At 39.0% G+C, this 18,525-nt stretch overlaps 1 protein-coding gene across 11 annotated transcripts in view; it reads left to right on the forward strand.

Annotated features, from left to right (window-relative positions):
• The window catches only part of LOC128221341 (uncharacterized), a 399,999-nt gene extending 382,747 nt beyond the window's left edge, over nt 1-17,252 (forward strand). For all 11 annotated transcript variants that reach the window (XM_052929929.1, XM_052929918.1, XM_052929917.1 and 8 more), the window contains 2 exons: nt 13,744-13,816; nt 14,960-17,252. In XM_052929929.1, coding sequence (XP_052785889.1) covers nt 14,960-17,062 — 2,103 coding nt within the window. In that variant the 5' untranslated portion in view covers nt 13,744-13,816 and the 3' untranslated portion in view covers nt 17,063-17,252. The remainder of the gene's footprint in view (nt 1-13,743; nt 13,817-14,959) is intronic.
• The last annotated feature ends 1,273 nt before the right edge of the window (nt 17,253-18,525 follow it).

Consider the following 18,525-nt stretch of genomic DNA (forward strand, 5'->3'; position numbering starts at 1 on the left):
AAGCATTCTCTAGTGCGTCCGGGCTAACAATCTTTACCCATTATCAGGGGCTTACTCAGGCATACTCAAGTGCACCCGGGCTTACAACCCTAAATTCCTTATCAGGGGCTAACTCGGGCACACTCAAGTGCGTCCGGGCTTTCAATCTTAACACCTTAACAGGTGCTCACTCAGGCATATTCTAGTGCGTCCGGGCTTACAACCTTAAACCCTTAACAGGGGCGTACTCAGGCATACTCTAGTGCGTCAGGCTTATAGCCTTAATCCCTAATTAGGAGCGTCCTCAGGCATACTCTAGTGCGCCAAGGCATACACCATTAACCCAATGCTTGGGGCGCACTCAGGCATACTATAGTGCGTCTTGGCTTCGTCCGGGCTTACAAACTTAACACCTTCATAAACAGGGGCGTATGTATGCATATTCAAGTGCGTCCGGGCTTAAGACCTATTATCAGGGGCTTACCCAGGCATACTGAAGTGTGTCCGGGCTTACAAATCTAACCCCTTAATCAACAGATGCTTACTTAGGCATACTCAAGTGCGTCCGGGCTTATAACCTTAACCCATTATCAGTGGCTTACTCAGGCATTTTCAATAGCAACCGGTCTCACAACTTTAAGTCCATTAACATGGGAGTATTATGGCATACTCAAGTGCGTCCAGGCTTACAAACTTAACACTTTAATAAACAGGGGCGTACTTAGGCATACTCAAGTGCGTCCAGGCTTATATACCTAACCCCTTAATAATCAGGGGCATACTTTTCCATACTTAAGAGCATCCGGGCTTACAACCTCAACCCATTATAAGGGACTTACTCAGGCATACGCAAGTGCGCCCGGGCTTGCAACCTTAAAATACTTAACAGGGGCGTACTTAAGCATTCTCAAGAGCGCCCGGGCAAACAACCTTAACCCATTATCAGGGGCTTACTCGGGCACACTCAAGTGCGTCCGGGATTACAAACCTAACCCATTAATAATCAGGGACGTACTTTAGCATACTCAAGTGCACTTGGGCGTACAACCTTAATCACTTAACAGGGGCGTACTCATATCATACTCTAGTACGTCCGATCTTGCAACCATCCCCCTTATCCCGGGCGTACTCATGCATGTTCCATTCCGCCCGTGCTTACAACCATAATCCCTTAACAGCGGCTTACTCATGCACACTCTAGTGCGTTCGAGATTGCAACCTTAACCCCTTTTTTGGGGCGTACTCATGCATGTTCCATCGCGCCCGTGCTTACAACCACAACCCTTTATTAGGGGCTAACTCATGCATACATTAGTGCGTCCGGGCTTGCAACCTTAACCCCTTAACAGGGGCGTACTCAGGCATACTCAAGTGCGTCCGGGCTTGCAACCTTAACCCCTTAACAGGGGCGTACTCATGCATACTCAAGTGCGTCCGGGCTTGCAACCTTAACCCCTTAACTGAAGCGTACTCATGCATTCTCTAGTGCGTCCGGGCTTATAACCATAATCCCTAATTAGGAGCGTCCTCAGGCATACTCTAGTGCGCCAAGGCATACACCATTAACCCCTTGCTTGGGGCGCACTCAGACATACTATAGTGCGTCCGGGCTTCGTCCAGGCTAACAAGCATAACACCTTCATAAACAGGGGCGTATTTATGCATATTCAAGTGCGTCCGGGCTTAAGACCTATTATCAGGAGCTTACCCAGGCATACTGAAGTGTGTCCGGGCTTACAAATCTAACCCCTTAATAAACAGATGCTTACTTAGGCATAATCAAGTGCGTCCGGGCTTATAACCTTAACCCATTATCAGTGGCTTACTCAGGCATTTTCAATTGCAGCCGGTCTCACATTTTAAGTCCATTAACATGGGAGTACTATGGCATACTCAAGTGCGTCCAGGCTTACAAACTTAACACTTTAATAAACAGGGGCGTACTTAGGCATACTCAAGTGCGTCCAGGCTTATATACCTAACCCCTTAATAATCAGGGGCATACTTTTCCATACTTAAGAGCATCCGGGCTTACAACCTCAACCCATTATAAGGGACTTACTCAGGCATACGCAAGTGCACCCGGGCTTGCAACCTTAAGTCCCTTAACAGGGGCGTACTTAAGCATTCTCAAGAGCGCCCGGGCAAACAACCTTAACCCATTATAAGGGGCTTACTCAGGCATACTCAAGTGCGTCCGGGCTTACAAACCTAACCCCTTAATAATCAGGGACGTACTTTAGCATACTCAAGTGCACCTGGGCGTACACCCTTAATCACTTAACAGGACCGTACTCATATCATACTCTAGAACGTCCGATCTTGCAACCATCCCCCTTATCGGGGGCGTACTCATGCATGTTCCATTGCGCCCGTGCTTACAACCACAACCCTTTATTAGGGGCTTACTCATGCATACATTAGTGCGTCCGAGCTTGCAACCTTAACCCCTTAACAGGGGCGTACTCAGGCATACTCAAGTGCGTCCGGGTTTTAACCTTGACTCATTAACATGGGCGTGCTCAGGCATACTCAAGTGCGTCCGGGCTTTCAACCTTAACTCCTTAACATGGGCGTACTCATGCATACTCAAGTGCGTCCGGGCTTTCAACCTTAACTCCTTAACATGGGCGTACTCAGGCATACTCAAGTGCGTCCGGTCTTGCTACCTCATGTCCCTTATCATATGCTCAGGCATACTCCATTATCACGTGACTGATAAGGCATACTCCTATATACCCATGTAATCTTAAGTTCCTTATCAGGGGCGTTTTATTTTGCATTCTCCAGTACACCTAGGCGTTTATTACGTGTTATTTGTGGTGTTGAATAATGTGATCATTTTAAGGTAAACACTTTCATTGATATAACTAATTAGCTGGGTCAGACTTGAACAAAATATATCAATATATACCTCCGAAAAGTACCTTTACTTATTTGTTCGTTATTAAGAAACCATTTTTAAAATTCGAAATAGTAATTGAGATTATATTGAGCAAATATAAAACGTTACAAAAAACATTTCCCTGTGCAAAACGCACAATAGTTATATCTATTGTTGAGTTGAGCACTGTCGGTCTACCATATTACAAATCACAGCCTTTTAAAAGCTGAATATAGGTACTCATCTGTTAGGGATTGTTTGAACTATTCATAAGATATCGCGTCATGTTTGTGTCTTTTGTCATATTATGGTCAGATTAAAAGATAAGCACACTGACTAATCGTCGTAATAATTGTAATGAATGTACACTTAGTATTTTGTGTCCAAATGTCTGGTTTATATTTGCAACTGCGAACAAATAGTCATACGAAGAAACACAATCCTCTTTACTAATTATCTACCAATCACTGGTCTGCGCTATTTTATCTGTTTGTCTATCTTATTCAATTTTAAATATTGTCATGCCAATTATTGACGCCCGGACCAAAGTAGCGATGTTATTACAGTGCACTTGGTGTAAGCACATATTTGTGGGCCAATGACAATCGATGATTAACCCTGTTTACTTCTGCTTCGCTGCGCTTGATCAATTGTCTATGGATCGCTAAAAAGAACTTTAACATAAACTTATATTACGTCAGACTATACAATTACATTTGATCACAGAGACTCGTTCAAAAATGTTACTTTTATATCTTATCTAAATCTTCTTTAAAGGCACTATGATAAATGCCAATTCAGGAAACTCATAAAATGACAAGACACACGTTTAAAATATCTTCATTGGTTATTGTAAGATAAAACGCCTTGATCAATGCAAACTAAAATTTTCAGTGGGTTTATATGCTATTAAACATTCACCCTTACATACGAGAATTATTTCTTCGAATACTACTGACAAAGTAAACTAAACGACTTAACATGCTACCTTTTCTCATAAACTTTATATTTAAATGTATGTTTTGCGCTGTCCGCTAGTCAGTCTGTCAGTCAGAAAATTCGGTAAATCGGACGGTCAGTTGATCATTCAGTCAGTCAGTCAGTCGGTTCAGTCACTCAGTCAGTCAGTCGGTTCAGTCATTCAGTCAGTCGATCGGTCGGTCGGTCAGTCCGTAAGTCTGTCGGTCATTTAATTAGTCGATAAGTTGGTCAGTCGGCCGGTCGGTCGATCGTTCGGTCGGTCGATCGGTAGATCGGTAGATCGGTCAGTCCCTCAGTCATTTAGTCACTCAGTCAGTTAAATTTACTTTTCTTTAAGTTATAACGCCTAGAGGTGATTGGGCTTTCTCAGTTACAAAAATTATGTTAAATATGATTTAGGTAAACATTTATGTGATCTTTTATGATATGAAACGCTGCGCTAGACTTGAACGAATAATTCCCACATAGACCTTCAATAAGCAATTCCCTACACTTATTTGTTCATTAATTATGTAGCAAACTACATTTCTATATTTTTTTTAATTTAAAATATACGTGTATGATTAATATTCAATAAAGACATTTTAAAGTACATGTATTCCGAATAGCTTATGCGATACGCACAATATGGCTATCCCTTGTGTTTCGCTGTCGGCTTTCCTTTTTATATAACACAGCCTTTTAAATAATTGATATTGGTACAAATCTATTTGAATCTGTAAATAGTTCAAACAATGTCAGATTCGTGTCATTAGTAAGGTTTTGTTCAGATAGAAGGATAGACCAAATCGTCGAAACAATGGTACCCTGTGTATTAAATTACCAAATGGCTGGTCTATAGAAGCAGCTAAGAACAAAAGAAAAATAAGAACAAACGCATTCCTTCCATTCATTGTTTATAATTTAAACACCTCAGACTGTTTCAAGATCGCCTCGTTCTCGGTTACTATCACATAAGGATGTCAGTAAAACTTTATAAACCAGTGTATAATTGTATAAATTTTGTCAGCGTTATATTACTTAATTGGCAAATAAATAACATATAAGATAGTTTCGAAAGGAGAACATGTGGCATTATTTAAATCTCCACACATAAAGTAAACATCCTGATTGCCTTTCTTCCTGGCTGTCCATTCGTCAGTCGTAAATGTAAACAACAGTGTCATTGATCGACAGATGAATGTCATTCGTCGATTATGTGTGTGCTCGATTATGTTTATAACGTGTTATGGACACTTTTTAATTAAATGCAATCATTTCGTTGTTTTTGTTGATGATATGAGGTTGTGTAATATTGTTAATTTTCAAGATAAGTGTCTTACAGACAAATCACACATCTCGTTAAAGAAACACAAATCGTGCACTCACTCATTCGTTATAGTGACTTGTGAACTCATTTTTTCTATGACCACACGTGAACTCATTTGCTCTATGACAACTCGTAAACTCATTTGTTATATGACCACTCGTGAACTCATTTGTTCGTTAACTCATTTGTTATATGACCACTCGTTAACTCATTTGTTCTATGACCACTCGTGAACTCATTTGTTCTATGACCACTCGTAAACTCATTTGTTCTATGACCACTCGTTAACTCATTTCTTATATGACCACTCGTGAACTCATTTGTTCTATGACCACTCGTGAACTCATTTGTTCTATGACCACTCGTGAACTCATTTGTTCTATGACCACTCGTGAGCTCATTTGTTATATAACAACTCGTGAACTCATTGGTTCTATGACCACTCGTGAACTCATTTGTTATATGACAATTCATGAACTCATTTGTTCTATGACAACTCGTGAACTCATTTGCTCTATGACAACTCGTGAACTTATTTGTTCTATTACAACTCGTGAACTCAATTGCTCTATGACAACTCGTGAACTCTTTTGTTCTATGACAACTCGTGAACTCATTTGCTCTATGATAACTCGTGAACTCATTTGCTCTATGACAACTAGTGAACTCTTTGCTCTATGACAACTCGTGAACTCATTTGTTCTATGACCACTCGTGAACTAATTTGCTCTATTACCACACGTAAACTCATTTGTTCTATAAACACTCTTGAGCTCATTTGTTCTTTGACCACTCGTGAACTCATTTGCTCTATGACCACTCGTGAACTCATTTTCTCTATGACAACTCGTGAACTCATTTGCTCTATGACAACTCGTGAACTCATTTGCTCTATGACATCTCGTGAACTCATTTGTTCAACGATAACTCGTGAACACATTTGTTCTATGACAACTCGTGTGCTCATTTGCTCTATGACAACTCGTGAACAGATTTTTTCTTTGACAACTCGTGAACTCATTTGTTATATGACCACTCGTGAACTCATTTGCACTATGACAACTCGTGAACTCATTTGCTCTATGTCAACTCGTGAACTCATTTGTTGTATGACAACTCGTGAACTCATCTGCTCTATGACAACTCGTGAACTCATTTGTTCTATAACAACTAGTGAACTCATTTGCTCTATAACAACTCGTGAACTCATTTGTTCTATGATAACTCGTGAACTAATTTGCTCTATGACAACTCGTGAACTCATTTGTTCTATGATAACTCGTGAACTAATTTGCTCTATGACAACTAGTGAACTCTTTGCTCTATGCCAAGTCCTGAACTCATTTGTTCTATGACAACTCATGAACTCATTTGCTCTATGACAACTAGTGAACTCATTTGCTCTATGACAACTCGTGAACTCATTTGTTCTATGACAACTCGTGAACTCATTTGCTCTATGATAACTCGTGAACTCATTTGCTCTATGACAACTAGTGAACTCTTTGCTCTATGACAACTCGTGAACTCATTTGCTCTATGACGATTCGTGAACTCATTTGTTCTATGACAACTCGTGAACTAATTTGCTCTATTACCACACGTAAATTCATTTGTTCTATAAACACTCTTGAGCTCATTTGTTCTATGACCACTCGTGAACTCATTTGGTCTATGACCACTCGTGAACTCATTTTCTCTATGACAACTCGTGAACTCATTTGCACTATGACAACTCGTGAACTCATTTGCTCTATGACAACTCGTGAGCACATTTGTTCTATGACAACTCGTGAAATTATTTGTTCTATGGCAACTCGTGAACTCATTTGCCGTATGACAACTCGTGAACTCATTTGTTCTATGACCACAAGTGAGCTCATTTGCTCTATGACAACTCGTGAACTCATTTGTTTTATGTCAACTCGTGAACTCATTTGCTCTATGACAACTCGTGAACTCATTTGTTCTATGACAACAAATGAACTCATTTGTTATATGACCACTCGTGAACTCATTTGACCTATGACCACTCGTTAACTTATTTGATCTATGACAATTCGTGAACTCATTAGCACTATGACCACTAGTGAGCTCATTTTCTCTATGACCACTCCTGAATTGTTTTGTTTTATGACCACTCGTTAACTCATTTGTTCTATGACCACTCTTGAACTCATTTGTTCTATGACCACTCGTGAACTCATTTGTTTTTGACTACTCATGAATTGTTTTGTTCTATGACCACTCCTGATTTTTTTTGTTTTATGACCACTCTTTAACTCATTTGTTTCATGACCACTCCTGAAGTGTTTTGTTCTATGAACATTCGTGAACGCATTTGTTCTATGACCACTCCTGATTTTTTTTGTTTTATGACCACTCGTGAACTCTTTTTTGCTTATCATTTGTGAACTCATTTGTTCTTTCCACTCGTGTACTCAAATGTTCTACGATAAATCGTGAAATCATTTGTTGCATGACCACTCGAGCATTCATTTATTTGATGTTTTATTGCAAACATCGACCTATCCGATTTGATATTGCAAACATCGACCTATACGACGTGGTAGTGCTAACCTCGACCTTTACGATGTTCTATTGCACACAACGACCTAACCGTCGACTTATACGATGTGTTAATACATGCATTGACACATACGATGTGTTTTTGACTACATCGACCTATACGATGTTTTTTTGCCTACATCGACCTATACGATGTGATATTGCATACATCGACCTATACGATGTGATATTGCATACATCGACCTATACGATGTGATATTGCATACATCAACATACGATGTGATATTGCATACATCGACCTATTCGATGTGATATTGCAGACATCGACCTATACGATGTGATATTGCAAACATCGCTTATACAATGTGATATTACATACATCGTTTATACGATGCCATATTGCACACATCTGTCAAAAGTCCTAATAAAATGCATACTTTTTTCAAGTATATCGAGTCGAGTGGAAGAGTTTGTCAATTTTATTAAATTTTCCTTTTAAAAAAAAACGCGGAATAATTTGAAACTATATGTAAATATCAAATCGTTTCAATTCCGTTGATATGTTGAATGAATACTGTGATAATATTCAGTTATATTACCAAGATTACACTATTCCTTTAACATTTCTCTTGGTTTGGTTGAGCTTTTACTTAGTTTCTGTACACGTCCCATACAACTTTTGGTGGAAACCATTTTTTTTTCGGTTCCAATGTAACGCGGTGCACGTCCCATACCATATTTGGAGCCTAGCAGTTTCTTGAAAGTTAAGCATTTCTTGGTTCAAATGTGACGTGGTTCACGTCAGATTCCACGTCTGGGGTCTATAATTTTCTTGGTTCCCGGGTGAAGGGGTGCCTGTCTCATAACACGTCTGGAGTCTAGCCTGTTCTTGGTTCCCGCTTGAGGAGGTGCTCTTTCCACACAACGTCTTGAGTCTAGCAATTTCTTGGTTCCCGCGTGATGAGGTGCCTTTCCCACACAACGTCTGGAGTTTAGCATTTTGGTTCCCGCGTGATGAGGTGCCCTTCCCACACGACGTCTGGAGTCTAGGATTTTCTTGGTTCCCGCTTGAGGAGGTGCCCTTCCCACACAACGTCTGGAGTCTAGCATTTTCTTGGTTTCCGCTTGAGGCGGTGCCCTTCCCACACAACGTCTGGAGTCCAGCATTCTCTTGGTTCCCGCTTGAGGAGGTGCCCTTCCCACACAACAACTGGAGTCTAGCATTTACTTGGTTTCCGCTTGGGGACGTGCCCTTCCCACACAACGTCTGGAGTCTAGTATTTTCTTGGTTCCCGCTTGAGCAGGTGCCCTTCCCACACAACGTCTGTAGTCTAGCATTCTCTTGGTTCCCGCTTGAGGAGGTGCCCTTCTAACACAACGTCTGAAGTCTAGCATTTTCTGGCTTCCCGCTTGAGGAGGTGCCTTTCCCACACAACGTCTGGAGTCTAGCATTTTCTTGGTTCCCGCTTGAGGAGGTGTCCTTCCCACACAACGTCTGGAGTCTAGCATTCTCTTGGTTCCCGCTTGAGCAGGTGCCCTTCCAACACAACGTCTTGAGTCTAGCGATTTCTTAGTTCCCGCGTGATGAGGTGCCCGTCCGTTACCACATCTGGAGTCTAGTATTTTCTTGGTTCCCGAGTGAAGGGGTGCACGTTTCGTAACACGTCTGGAGTCAAGCCTTTTATTGGTTTCCGTTTTTTGGCGCTAAAGGTCCCATACCACGTTTGGAGACAAGCCTTTTCTCTGTTTCCGGATGAGGGGGTAAACGTTCAATACAACGTTTGGAGCCTAGCATTTTCTTGGTGCCCGGATGAGGCGGTCAAAGTCCCATTCCACGTTTGAAGCCTAGCATTTTCTTGGTGCCTGGATGAGGCGGTCAAAGTCCCATTCCACGTTTGAAGCCTAGCATTTTCTTGGGGCCCGGATGAGGCGGTCAAAGTCCCATTCCACGTTTGAAGCCTAGCTATTTCTCGGTGCCCGGATGAGGCGGTCAAAGTCCCATTCCACGTTTGAAGCCTAGCATTTTCTTGGTGCCCGGATAAGGCGGTCAAAGTCCAATTCCACGTTTGAAGCCTAGCATTTTCTTGGTGCCCGAATGAGGCGGTCAAAAACCCATTCCACGTTTGAAGCCTATCATTTTCTCGGTGCCCGGATGAGGCGTTATAAAATCCCATTCCACGTTTGAAGCCTATCATTTTCTCGGTGCCCGGATGAGGCGGTATAAAATCCCATACAAAATTTGAAACCTATCATTCTATTCTACGTTTGGAGCCTAGTTTTTTTCCAGGTTCAAAGACTTTCTTGAGTTAAACTCCCATGTGCGTATCCTCACATTTAAAATCATTAATTCTCCCTTTAAGGGAGCTGTTATTTTATTGCGTATAATATGTTTTAATTTAACGCTCTTAATTGCATTGAGTTATTTAATCGAAGGTAATTGGCGTTAAATATATGTTATAATTTTAGACATATTTATATGTCGACTTCAACCTGTTTTAACAATCAATATTGAATTAAATATCTTAACTCTCATTCTTTAAAAACATGTTTTAAAAATATAAAGTATTTTAATTGAGGGATTAATACCGTGTCGTCATTAAAATGATCACATGAGTCAACAATGAAACTGAAACAGAAAGTAGAATTTCCAAAAATACGTGTAACAGGGGGATATACGTAGATTTTATTTCGCCACACAGGTGCTTTAAACAAACTTTTTTTATATTCTATATGGGCTGTATACTATATCTTAATATACATATATAGGCCGATTTTGTAAAATATTTGATTATGTGACTAGCGCCTGTGTTTTACCATATAAAACATGGTTGTGTTTAGCCATTTGGTTAACTGGATTAGTTTTTGACGGTAAGGCCTACCAAAAAAAATACATTTGGTTCGGGTAACCCGACCCTTCCTATGGAATAGGCGCCGACCTTACCGTTTTTATAGTCAATTTTTTTTAATCCAAATTGATTAATTCGGTAAATGTTTTATTGTTGTTGTCTTCAAATATTAAATCGTTATTCTTTCTTGTGCACCAAATATAAACGATGAATGAGTGAAAGTACATGTTGGAGATTTTAGATGTAAATCGCATTGTTTGTTTGTTTGGATAAGATTAAATGTTTTATAGACGCTAAACCCTGAAAATTTAAAATCTAAAGCAGAATCTGCATTAATATAAGGGAATTCCACAGCTGTCACAACCAACGCATAGGTTTACTTATTATGAACATAAAACTGAATTTGTTTTTAAGTACTGAACTCGGCTGGCTTATTGTTTAAGATTTCATATGAACTGGTTCCATATATAAAAAAAATATATTTTTATTAAATGGTTATTAATGTAAGATCCTATATAATTCCGATATAATTTCCATTCTTTTCACTTACAGGAGCTTCATTATGTTTGAATAAAACTTTATACAGACACAAACAATCCTATACATACCAGGGGCGTAGCCAGCGTTACGCACTTAGGAATGTGTGTAACATCAATTTGAAAAATTAAAAAATAAATCTGGCCAAAATTGGCATCAAAGTCGAGGGCTAAGCTAAATATTAATATCAGAATAAAGGGAAGATCAGCTATAGTAAGGATTGTTTCTCTGTGCTAGATAGCTTACTGTGCCTAAATCAATCACTTGGTAACTACAACGTCGGCGGCCTCGAACCTATAAATCCCTCCAAATACACATCAATGCTCAACATGTTAGTTCCATTTTCTATTTTTTTTCCCTGGGGAGTCATCCCCCCGAACCCCCCTACGGCTACAGGGGTACTCCCACACCCCCCCCCCTTTCGTGCGTAACATTCAGTAAAGCTTGGCTACGCCCCTGCATACACAAACCCATTACCAATTACTCGTAAGATCAGTTCGAAATATAGTAAAAGGGACACACGCTACGTTCTTCAAGCAATTCATTAAGTAGACACTTTTGTTGCCTATCAATGTTCTACGGTGTAAGCTAAATGTCCAAACATCCATGTACGCTGCGCTTATAATGAGTACATATATCATCGTACATGCGGGAGAACCCATAATAATATTGAGAAAATATGGATATATATATATATATATATATGTGCAATCAAACGAATCTTGTATTTTTCTATGTATGTTATCTTAATTGAAATATCATTGAATCGTTGTTTATTTGTTTTATTTTGCACTCGAATTAATTAACATCTACTATGATAACAAAAATACCGAAACATTATTAAGTGACATTCGGTAAAATATCGACCTATTTCCATACGTAAGGATCGTTCTGGTTTGTCAGAGTAAGTTACCGTTTAAATAATATGGATGCAAAGATATCCTTTACATAAGGTAACATCTATAAATTTACCACTGGTAATTTCATATTTTATAGGCGCACCGAAAACAACATGAACGGTACGCCCCATAATTAACACTTTTTGACAATACCGTACACCAAAGTGTTCAACCATAATTTATATAAGCTATGATGTTAGCCGTTATAGTGTTCTTACGTGATTTCAATGGTCAACCATTTAGTCACCATCAGCAGTTGTTTCGTCCTTTTTGCCCTGTTGCTTGATCGGTCACGACCACGAAAAAGGGATTTTAAAATATTTTTATGTTCCCCCTTCGGCCTGGTATAGACTGACGACAGATCGGACACTTTTTCATTGAAAATGTAATTCAAATTATTCAAACACATTTATTATTCCAACGATAATTAATTATTTATTTTTATGCATTTCCTAAAACATGAGGTGGTGTTGGTGATGCTGATAGGGGTGGTGTTGGTATTGTAGCTGTTTGTCGTGTTGGTAGTGATGGTGGTGGATGTAAGAGTGGTTCATGTGGGATGGATGGTTTTGTGGTATGTTAGTGTTGGTGGTTGTGATGGTGTTGGTGGTGTTGGTGGTGTTGATATTGGTATTGTAGCTGTTGGTCGTAAGGTAGTGATGGCGGTGGATGTAAGAGGGTTGATGATGTTAGTACAGTTGATGATTGTAGTGTTTACTGTTTACGTGAGTAGTGCTGCAGACGGTACTCCTGGTAGTTCTGTTCTAAGTCGTTTTGATGATGATTAAAGTGGTGATGGTGGTGGTGGTTGTGTTATTGGTCAATATTTGTGATTATGGTGGTGGCTGTGTTGGTATAGTTGCTGCGAGTCGTGTTGTTTGTTCATGATCAATGTTTGTGATGTTGATGCAGTTGTTTTTTGGTGGTGATGCTGTTTCTGATTGTTGAGGTGGTGTTTGTGGTTGTTGTGGTGCTGGTGGTTGTGATGGTGTTGGTGGTAGTGGTGTTGTTGGTGTTTAGTTGTTGTTGGTGGTGGTAGTGGTGGTTGTGATAAGGTGGTGTTTAAGGGTTGTGGTGGGGCTGGTGGTTGTGATGATGTTGGTATTATGGGTGTTGGTGGTGGTTAGTTGTTGTTGGTGGTGGTAGCGGTGGTGATAAGCTGGTGTTTAAGGGTTGTAGTTGGCTGGTGGTTGTGATGGTGTTGATAGTAGTGGTGTTTTTGTGTTTAGTTGTTAGTGGTGGTGGTAGTGGTGGTGATAAGGTGGTGTTTAAGGGTTGTGGTTGGCTGGTGGTTGTGATGATGTTGATAGTAGTGGTGTTGTTGGTGTTTAGTTGTTGGTGGTGGTGGTTGTGATGATGATAAGGTGGTGTTTAAGGGTTGTAGTTGGCTGGTGGTTGTGATGGTGTTGATAGTAGTGGTGTTTTTGGTGTTTAGTTGTTGTTGGTGGTGTAAGTGGTGTTGTTAATGGTTGTGATGTTGGTGGTCGTGGTTTAAATTTCATTATTGGTTTTGGTAGTTGTTTCTTGATGTTGTAGTGGATGTCGTGGTATGGGTTGTGTTTGTCATCCTGGCGATGTATGACGGTTTTGGCGGTTGTGATGGTGTTTATGTTTGAGATGGATTTGCTGATATTGGTCGTGTTAATGGTTGTGATGTTATTTGTCTTGTTGGTGGTTTCATAGTATGTGTAAATATTGTCATAAATGATGTTATATTGCTGCATTATGTTTCATGGTGTTATAAGCAGCCACTGTGTATTTGATCTTTTTATATTTCAGGGACAAGTTCGATTATACCCACAGGAGTTTGACTACAGTAGCATCTAGCAGTAGCCACAGTGAACTTCTAAAGGTGAGCTAGGGGCAGCTTTTTGGTTTGGCATCATGCATTGTAATATCTGTGAATTAGTAGGCCAAAATGACGTCAACGAAAGTAAGTATTGCCTCGCGTTAGATTAAAATATGTACAATCCTCAGGAAACCGTGTGAATTATACTCACCCGCTAACGTCCTGATACCATGGGCATTTGCATTGTTTTTACCAATTCATAGAAATGATAGTGGCGGATGATCGTTTCAATTCTCATTCGTGGCACAAATGAGCATGCGAGATTTAGCATGTGTTTCCGGTCCGCATCAAAATATACGACCCAAGGGCGCGTGCGTAAGCCGGTAACGAAGCGTGCTGTGTTGGCGGCCTGACAGCGTGCCCGTTGGTTGGATTTGTCGATCTGGACTGGAAAAATGATTTTGTTTGCATACCTCAAATGATCAATTCGTGGAAAAAATGACGTTTAAGACGAATGTTTGTACATTTCACCAAAATGCACGTGCGACGTTGTTTACTTACGTCATGAAACGTAATGATATCAGACAACATTCGACGTCAATTTTTTGATGATTATGATTTTACAATTTTAATTAAATTCTTGCATACTAATATTTTAAATCGCGTTTTATTGAAATGGCATAATGTTCTTCTCATAAACCATTGCAATAAAAGAAAATAAGAAATGGCGCGTTGTTGCGTGTGACCCATCTTAAATAGGGGTATACGACGGATTTTTCAAGCACTGGTCACATAACCGGATACACACGTCCGGTATGATAGATATATAACTATTATATGCATATTTTGACAAGAAAATATCAATTATTTCTTGCTGTAAAAACTTTCAAACTAGACACGAATGTGTTTTTTCTTCGAAAACAAAAATGAAAACGGCATTTACTTTAATTGCTACCTCTTATACATTTACTTGATTCCATTGCTCATATATGGTCGTCGTTCAAAAATCTTAGAATTATCATATATATCGTTTAACAAATACCATACCGTATACAACGAGTAAAATATGACTGTAAAAAATGATAATCATTTATAATATACATGGTCTTTTACACACCTCCATATACGTAAAACTGATAATCGTATTGATGTACAATTCATAATAAAAAAAAACACATGCCGTTAATTTCTCGACGTGTGTTACAGATGGACCGTGATCCTGACCATAAAGCCTGGATGTCGCTCCGCCTGTCTCGTGTACTGGACGATATTGGCGCCAACCGCCAGGTAGTGAAAAAGAGGCGGGAAATCTTCCTACTGAGAGAGGCTGTAGATACCATAATAAACAAATTACATGGTACAAACCATACATGTTTCCATTTCGGCAGCCAGTCAGAGGGAACTACAACGTTAGGGATGAATTCAGATATCGATGTGCTTTTATGCGATAATGACACCAACATCATGTCTGACTGGTTAGACTGGGAGGCCGGGATGCAGAACTGTCTAATGGTGAAGGAGGAGTCAACTCCGCCACAACACTACTGGCTACAGTGGATCAGACGAGACTCTCCAGAACCTGTCAGATATAACGAAGATGAAGATTTCTTACCGCATATAGATGGACGAGTGTTTGTAAGTAATAAAATATTGCAACATATAGGTAAACTGGTATATGGAAATGACTTCATATGTAGTGGTCCTTCAATTAGTAACTCTGAAGAATGGGACTATGTTTACGCTTACAAATGTAAAGTTCTCCCTCCGGAAGTTGACAGGTGGTTTTATCGTCACGGTCGTCGACATTGGCCTTCACCGGAAATGATGCAGGCTGCACGGGAATGCTCTTGTTTTCTTGTGCCTGATGGACATTTTGAGAGTCTGAATGAAAATATTGAATGGCGATTATCACCAAGCCAAATAGAAAGGATTCTTGTTTTTAGTTTTACAACAGTGCAGTTAAAATGCTATGTTGTCTTGAAAATGATAAAAAAATATATAATGGAACAATATTTAAGTCATCATAGTAAGCTAACTTCGTTTCATTGCAAGACAGTTATGTTCTTTACAATCGAGAGAATATCCCCAGAGAAATGGAGAGAAGATCGGCTCATAGGGTGCATAGGATATTGTTTGCAAACACTGGAATTTTTCTTGATGAAAGGTTATTGTCCACACTACATCATTCCTGAAGTGAACCTTTTCGAAGGAAAAATCACTCGCCGATACCAACTGTTATTATTGGAGAAGTTAAAAGAGAATTTGAATAATAATCTAATGATACTGTACGATTTACAGTACGATAGCTTAGGACAAAGATTTCGCAGTCCTACCACCGACATGTTTGAAACACGATCAACAATATGTAGGAAGATTAATAATGTTTTAGCAGGCGACTTAATACAACAGGTTCATAGAAATTTTTTAAATATGGCGAATAATGAGTTAAATCCTAAACAGTTTCTGCGATTCTTCACTTTTATATCTATTATACATGAGAATGATTACGTAATACATATATTAACTCGTTATGAGCGACGGGCAATTTCAGTGTTAAAGCCACTCATTTACTCCTTCTTAGCATCAGTTACTTCGTCATTTTACATACAACATGAACTTCAATTCACACCAGAAATATTTCAACTATATGAGCGTTCTCTTGACACTGACGTGACGTCCAGCAGACTGAAACTGGCCTCCATGTTATACTGCCGGGGATACCTTAGAAGGGCGGTGGACGTGCTGAATGACGTTGAACGTAGATATGACGATAATGTGTATGCTGTGTGTGGGTGTGGGAGGAAGTGTGAAGGTGAAAAACCTCCCGATGTATTTAGTGAAAGTGCAATTAACGATTGGAACTATGATACAGCCATACGTAAAGTTGCTCCCTGTGTAAGGTTTACACGGTTAGAAGCTTTCTGTGTACCACCAATTTTGCTATATGAAATGAACAGGGCAGTTAATAACGACGTTCAATTTAGAAATGGTGCTGATCGTCGCTGGATGGACATGGCCGTGATAGACTCTCGACCATACCTCTTCTACCTGCAATATCTCACGTACGGGAAACTGGGACTTCGCCACAGACAAGTTCAGGCACACCGTGATTTAATAAAATGTTTTAGAAACCGAGACATGATACGTACTTTGCACCACCCCGAGACTGCGGATAACTTACTTGGTCACTGCTGGGAGATGGAAGGAAACCTTCTCGAAGCGTTGAACTGCTACAGAAACTCAGTTCAAAATGTTCCGAGAAATAATGCTGCCAACTGGCATATCAGGAGATTAACTGGCAACCAATAGAGCGTGTTATGTACATTGATTGCGAACATCCATGTAGCTGTTATATAAATTCAACTATGAATATTCATTTTTTAATAAAACCGTGCGTGTCCAGTAATATAGTTTTTTTCATTTACTATTTCTTCGACCATCTTTTGTCAATTTTGTTAAATATTATCAACACAATTACTGAATTAAAAAGGAAATCTCATTCAGTTGTGTTTTGTTCAAAACTTGATATGCATAGCATATGTTATTTGAGTCTGCTTTAAATACGGAATTAAAACCATGAGTTTTCCATCACTGATAAATAAGAGCTTATGCTATTCAGTTGTCAATTATTTGATAATATAATAGTTTCATGAACATTACGCATTAAGTGACATAAGTATCTTGTTAACAATGTGGTCTTCAATGGGTTCTACAAACAAATAAGAATACATCTGCCATTCAAACAATAACAAATAACAAACAAGACGACATTCAAACACAATATAAACAAGTTCAAAATTACAATCATTCACTAAAGTCAATGTTTATCAATAAATTTTTGTCATTTTTGAATTGTGATTTGAATGCAAATAAAGATGAGGATACTCGAATCTCGAGATAACGAATTCCATACAGATTTAGTAAAGTAATTAAATGACCATTGCTCTTTTAGCAAAGGGACCTTGAATCATTCTGGGCAGACTACCGCAATGAGTAGATTGTGTTATTGGTAAATGAAATTAATTCACTTAAGTATTAAGGCATGAGACCATGTAAACACTAGTAGATAATACGTCCAACATTAAATTTACATCTATTATCAAACGATAACCAGCGATAATTCCTTGGTCAATGGATTGTATAAGGTTTAAATAGGTTTTCGTAAAATTATTTTTGCAGCATTATTCTAATTAATATCTTACATGTTAGTGAACTTATACATTTTCTCCATATAGACAATTCATAGTTTTTCTTTAAATTAAGGAAGAAACCAAGAGCCACTGGGAACTACTACGAACTACTAAGAGCTAACAAAATCTACTAAGAGCTACTATAAGCCAGTAAAAACTACTAAGAGCTATTATGAGCTACTACGTCTACTAACAGCTTCTAAGACCTAGAAATAGCTACTAAAAGACAATTAATAGCTATTTAACAATACTAATTGCTACTAAGAATTAGTAAGATCTATTAAAAGCTATTAAGATCTACGAAGAACTACTTAGAACCACTAAGAACTACTAAGAACTACTTAGACCTACTTAGATCTACTCAGATCTAGAAGGATCAAGTAAGAACTACTAAGAAATACTATAATCAGCTAAGAGCTACTTAAAACTACAAAGAACTACTAAGATATTCTAAGAACTACTAGGATCTACTAAGAACTACTTGAAAAAAAAACTATGAGCTACTTATATATTATAAGAGCTATTCAGATCAACTAAAAACAACTATATTCTCTTTTATTCCACTTTTCAGTGATTTAACAT

This window comes from Mya arenaria, chromosome 16 (assembly GCF_026914265.1).
Source record: "Mya arenaria isolate MELC-2E11 chromosome 16, ASM2691426v1".
Classification (NCBI taxonomy): Eukaryota; Metazoa; Mollusca; class Bivalvia; order Myida; family Myidae; genus Mya; species Mya arenaria.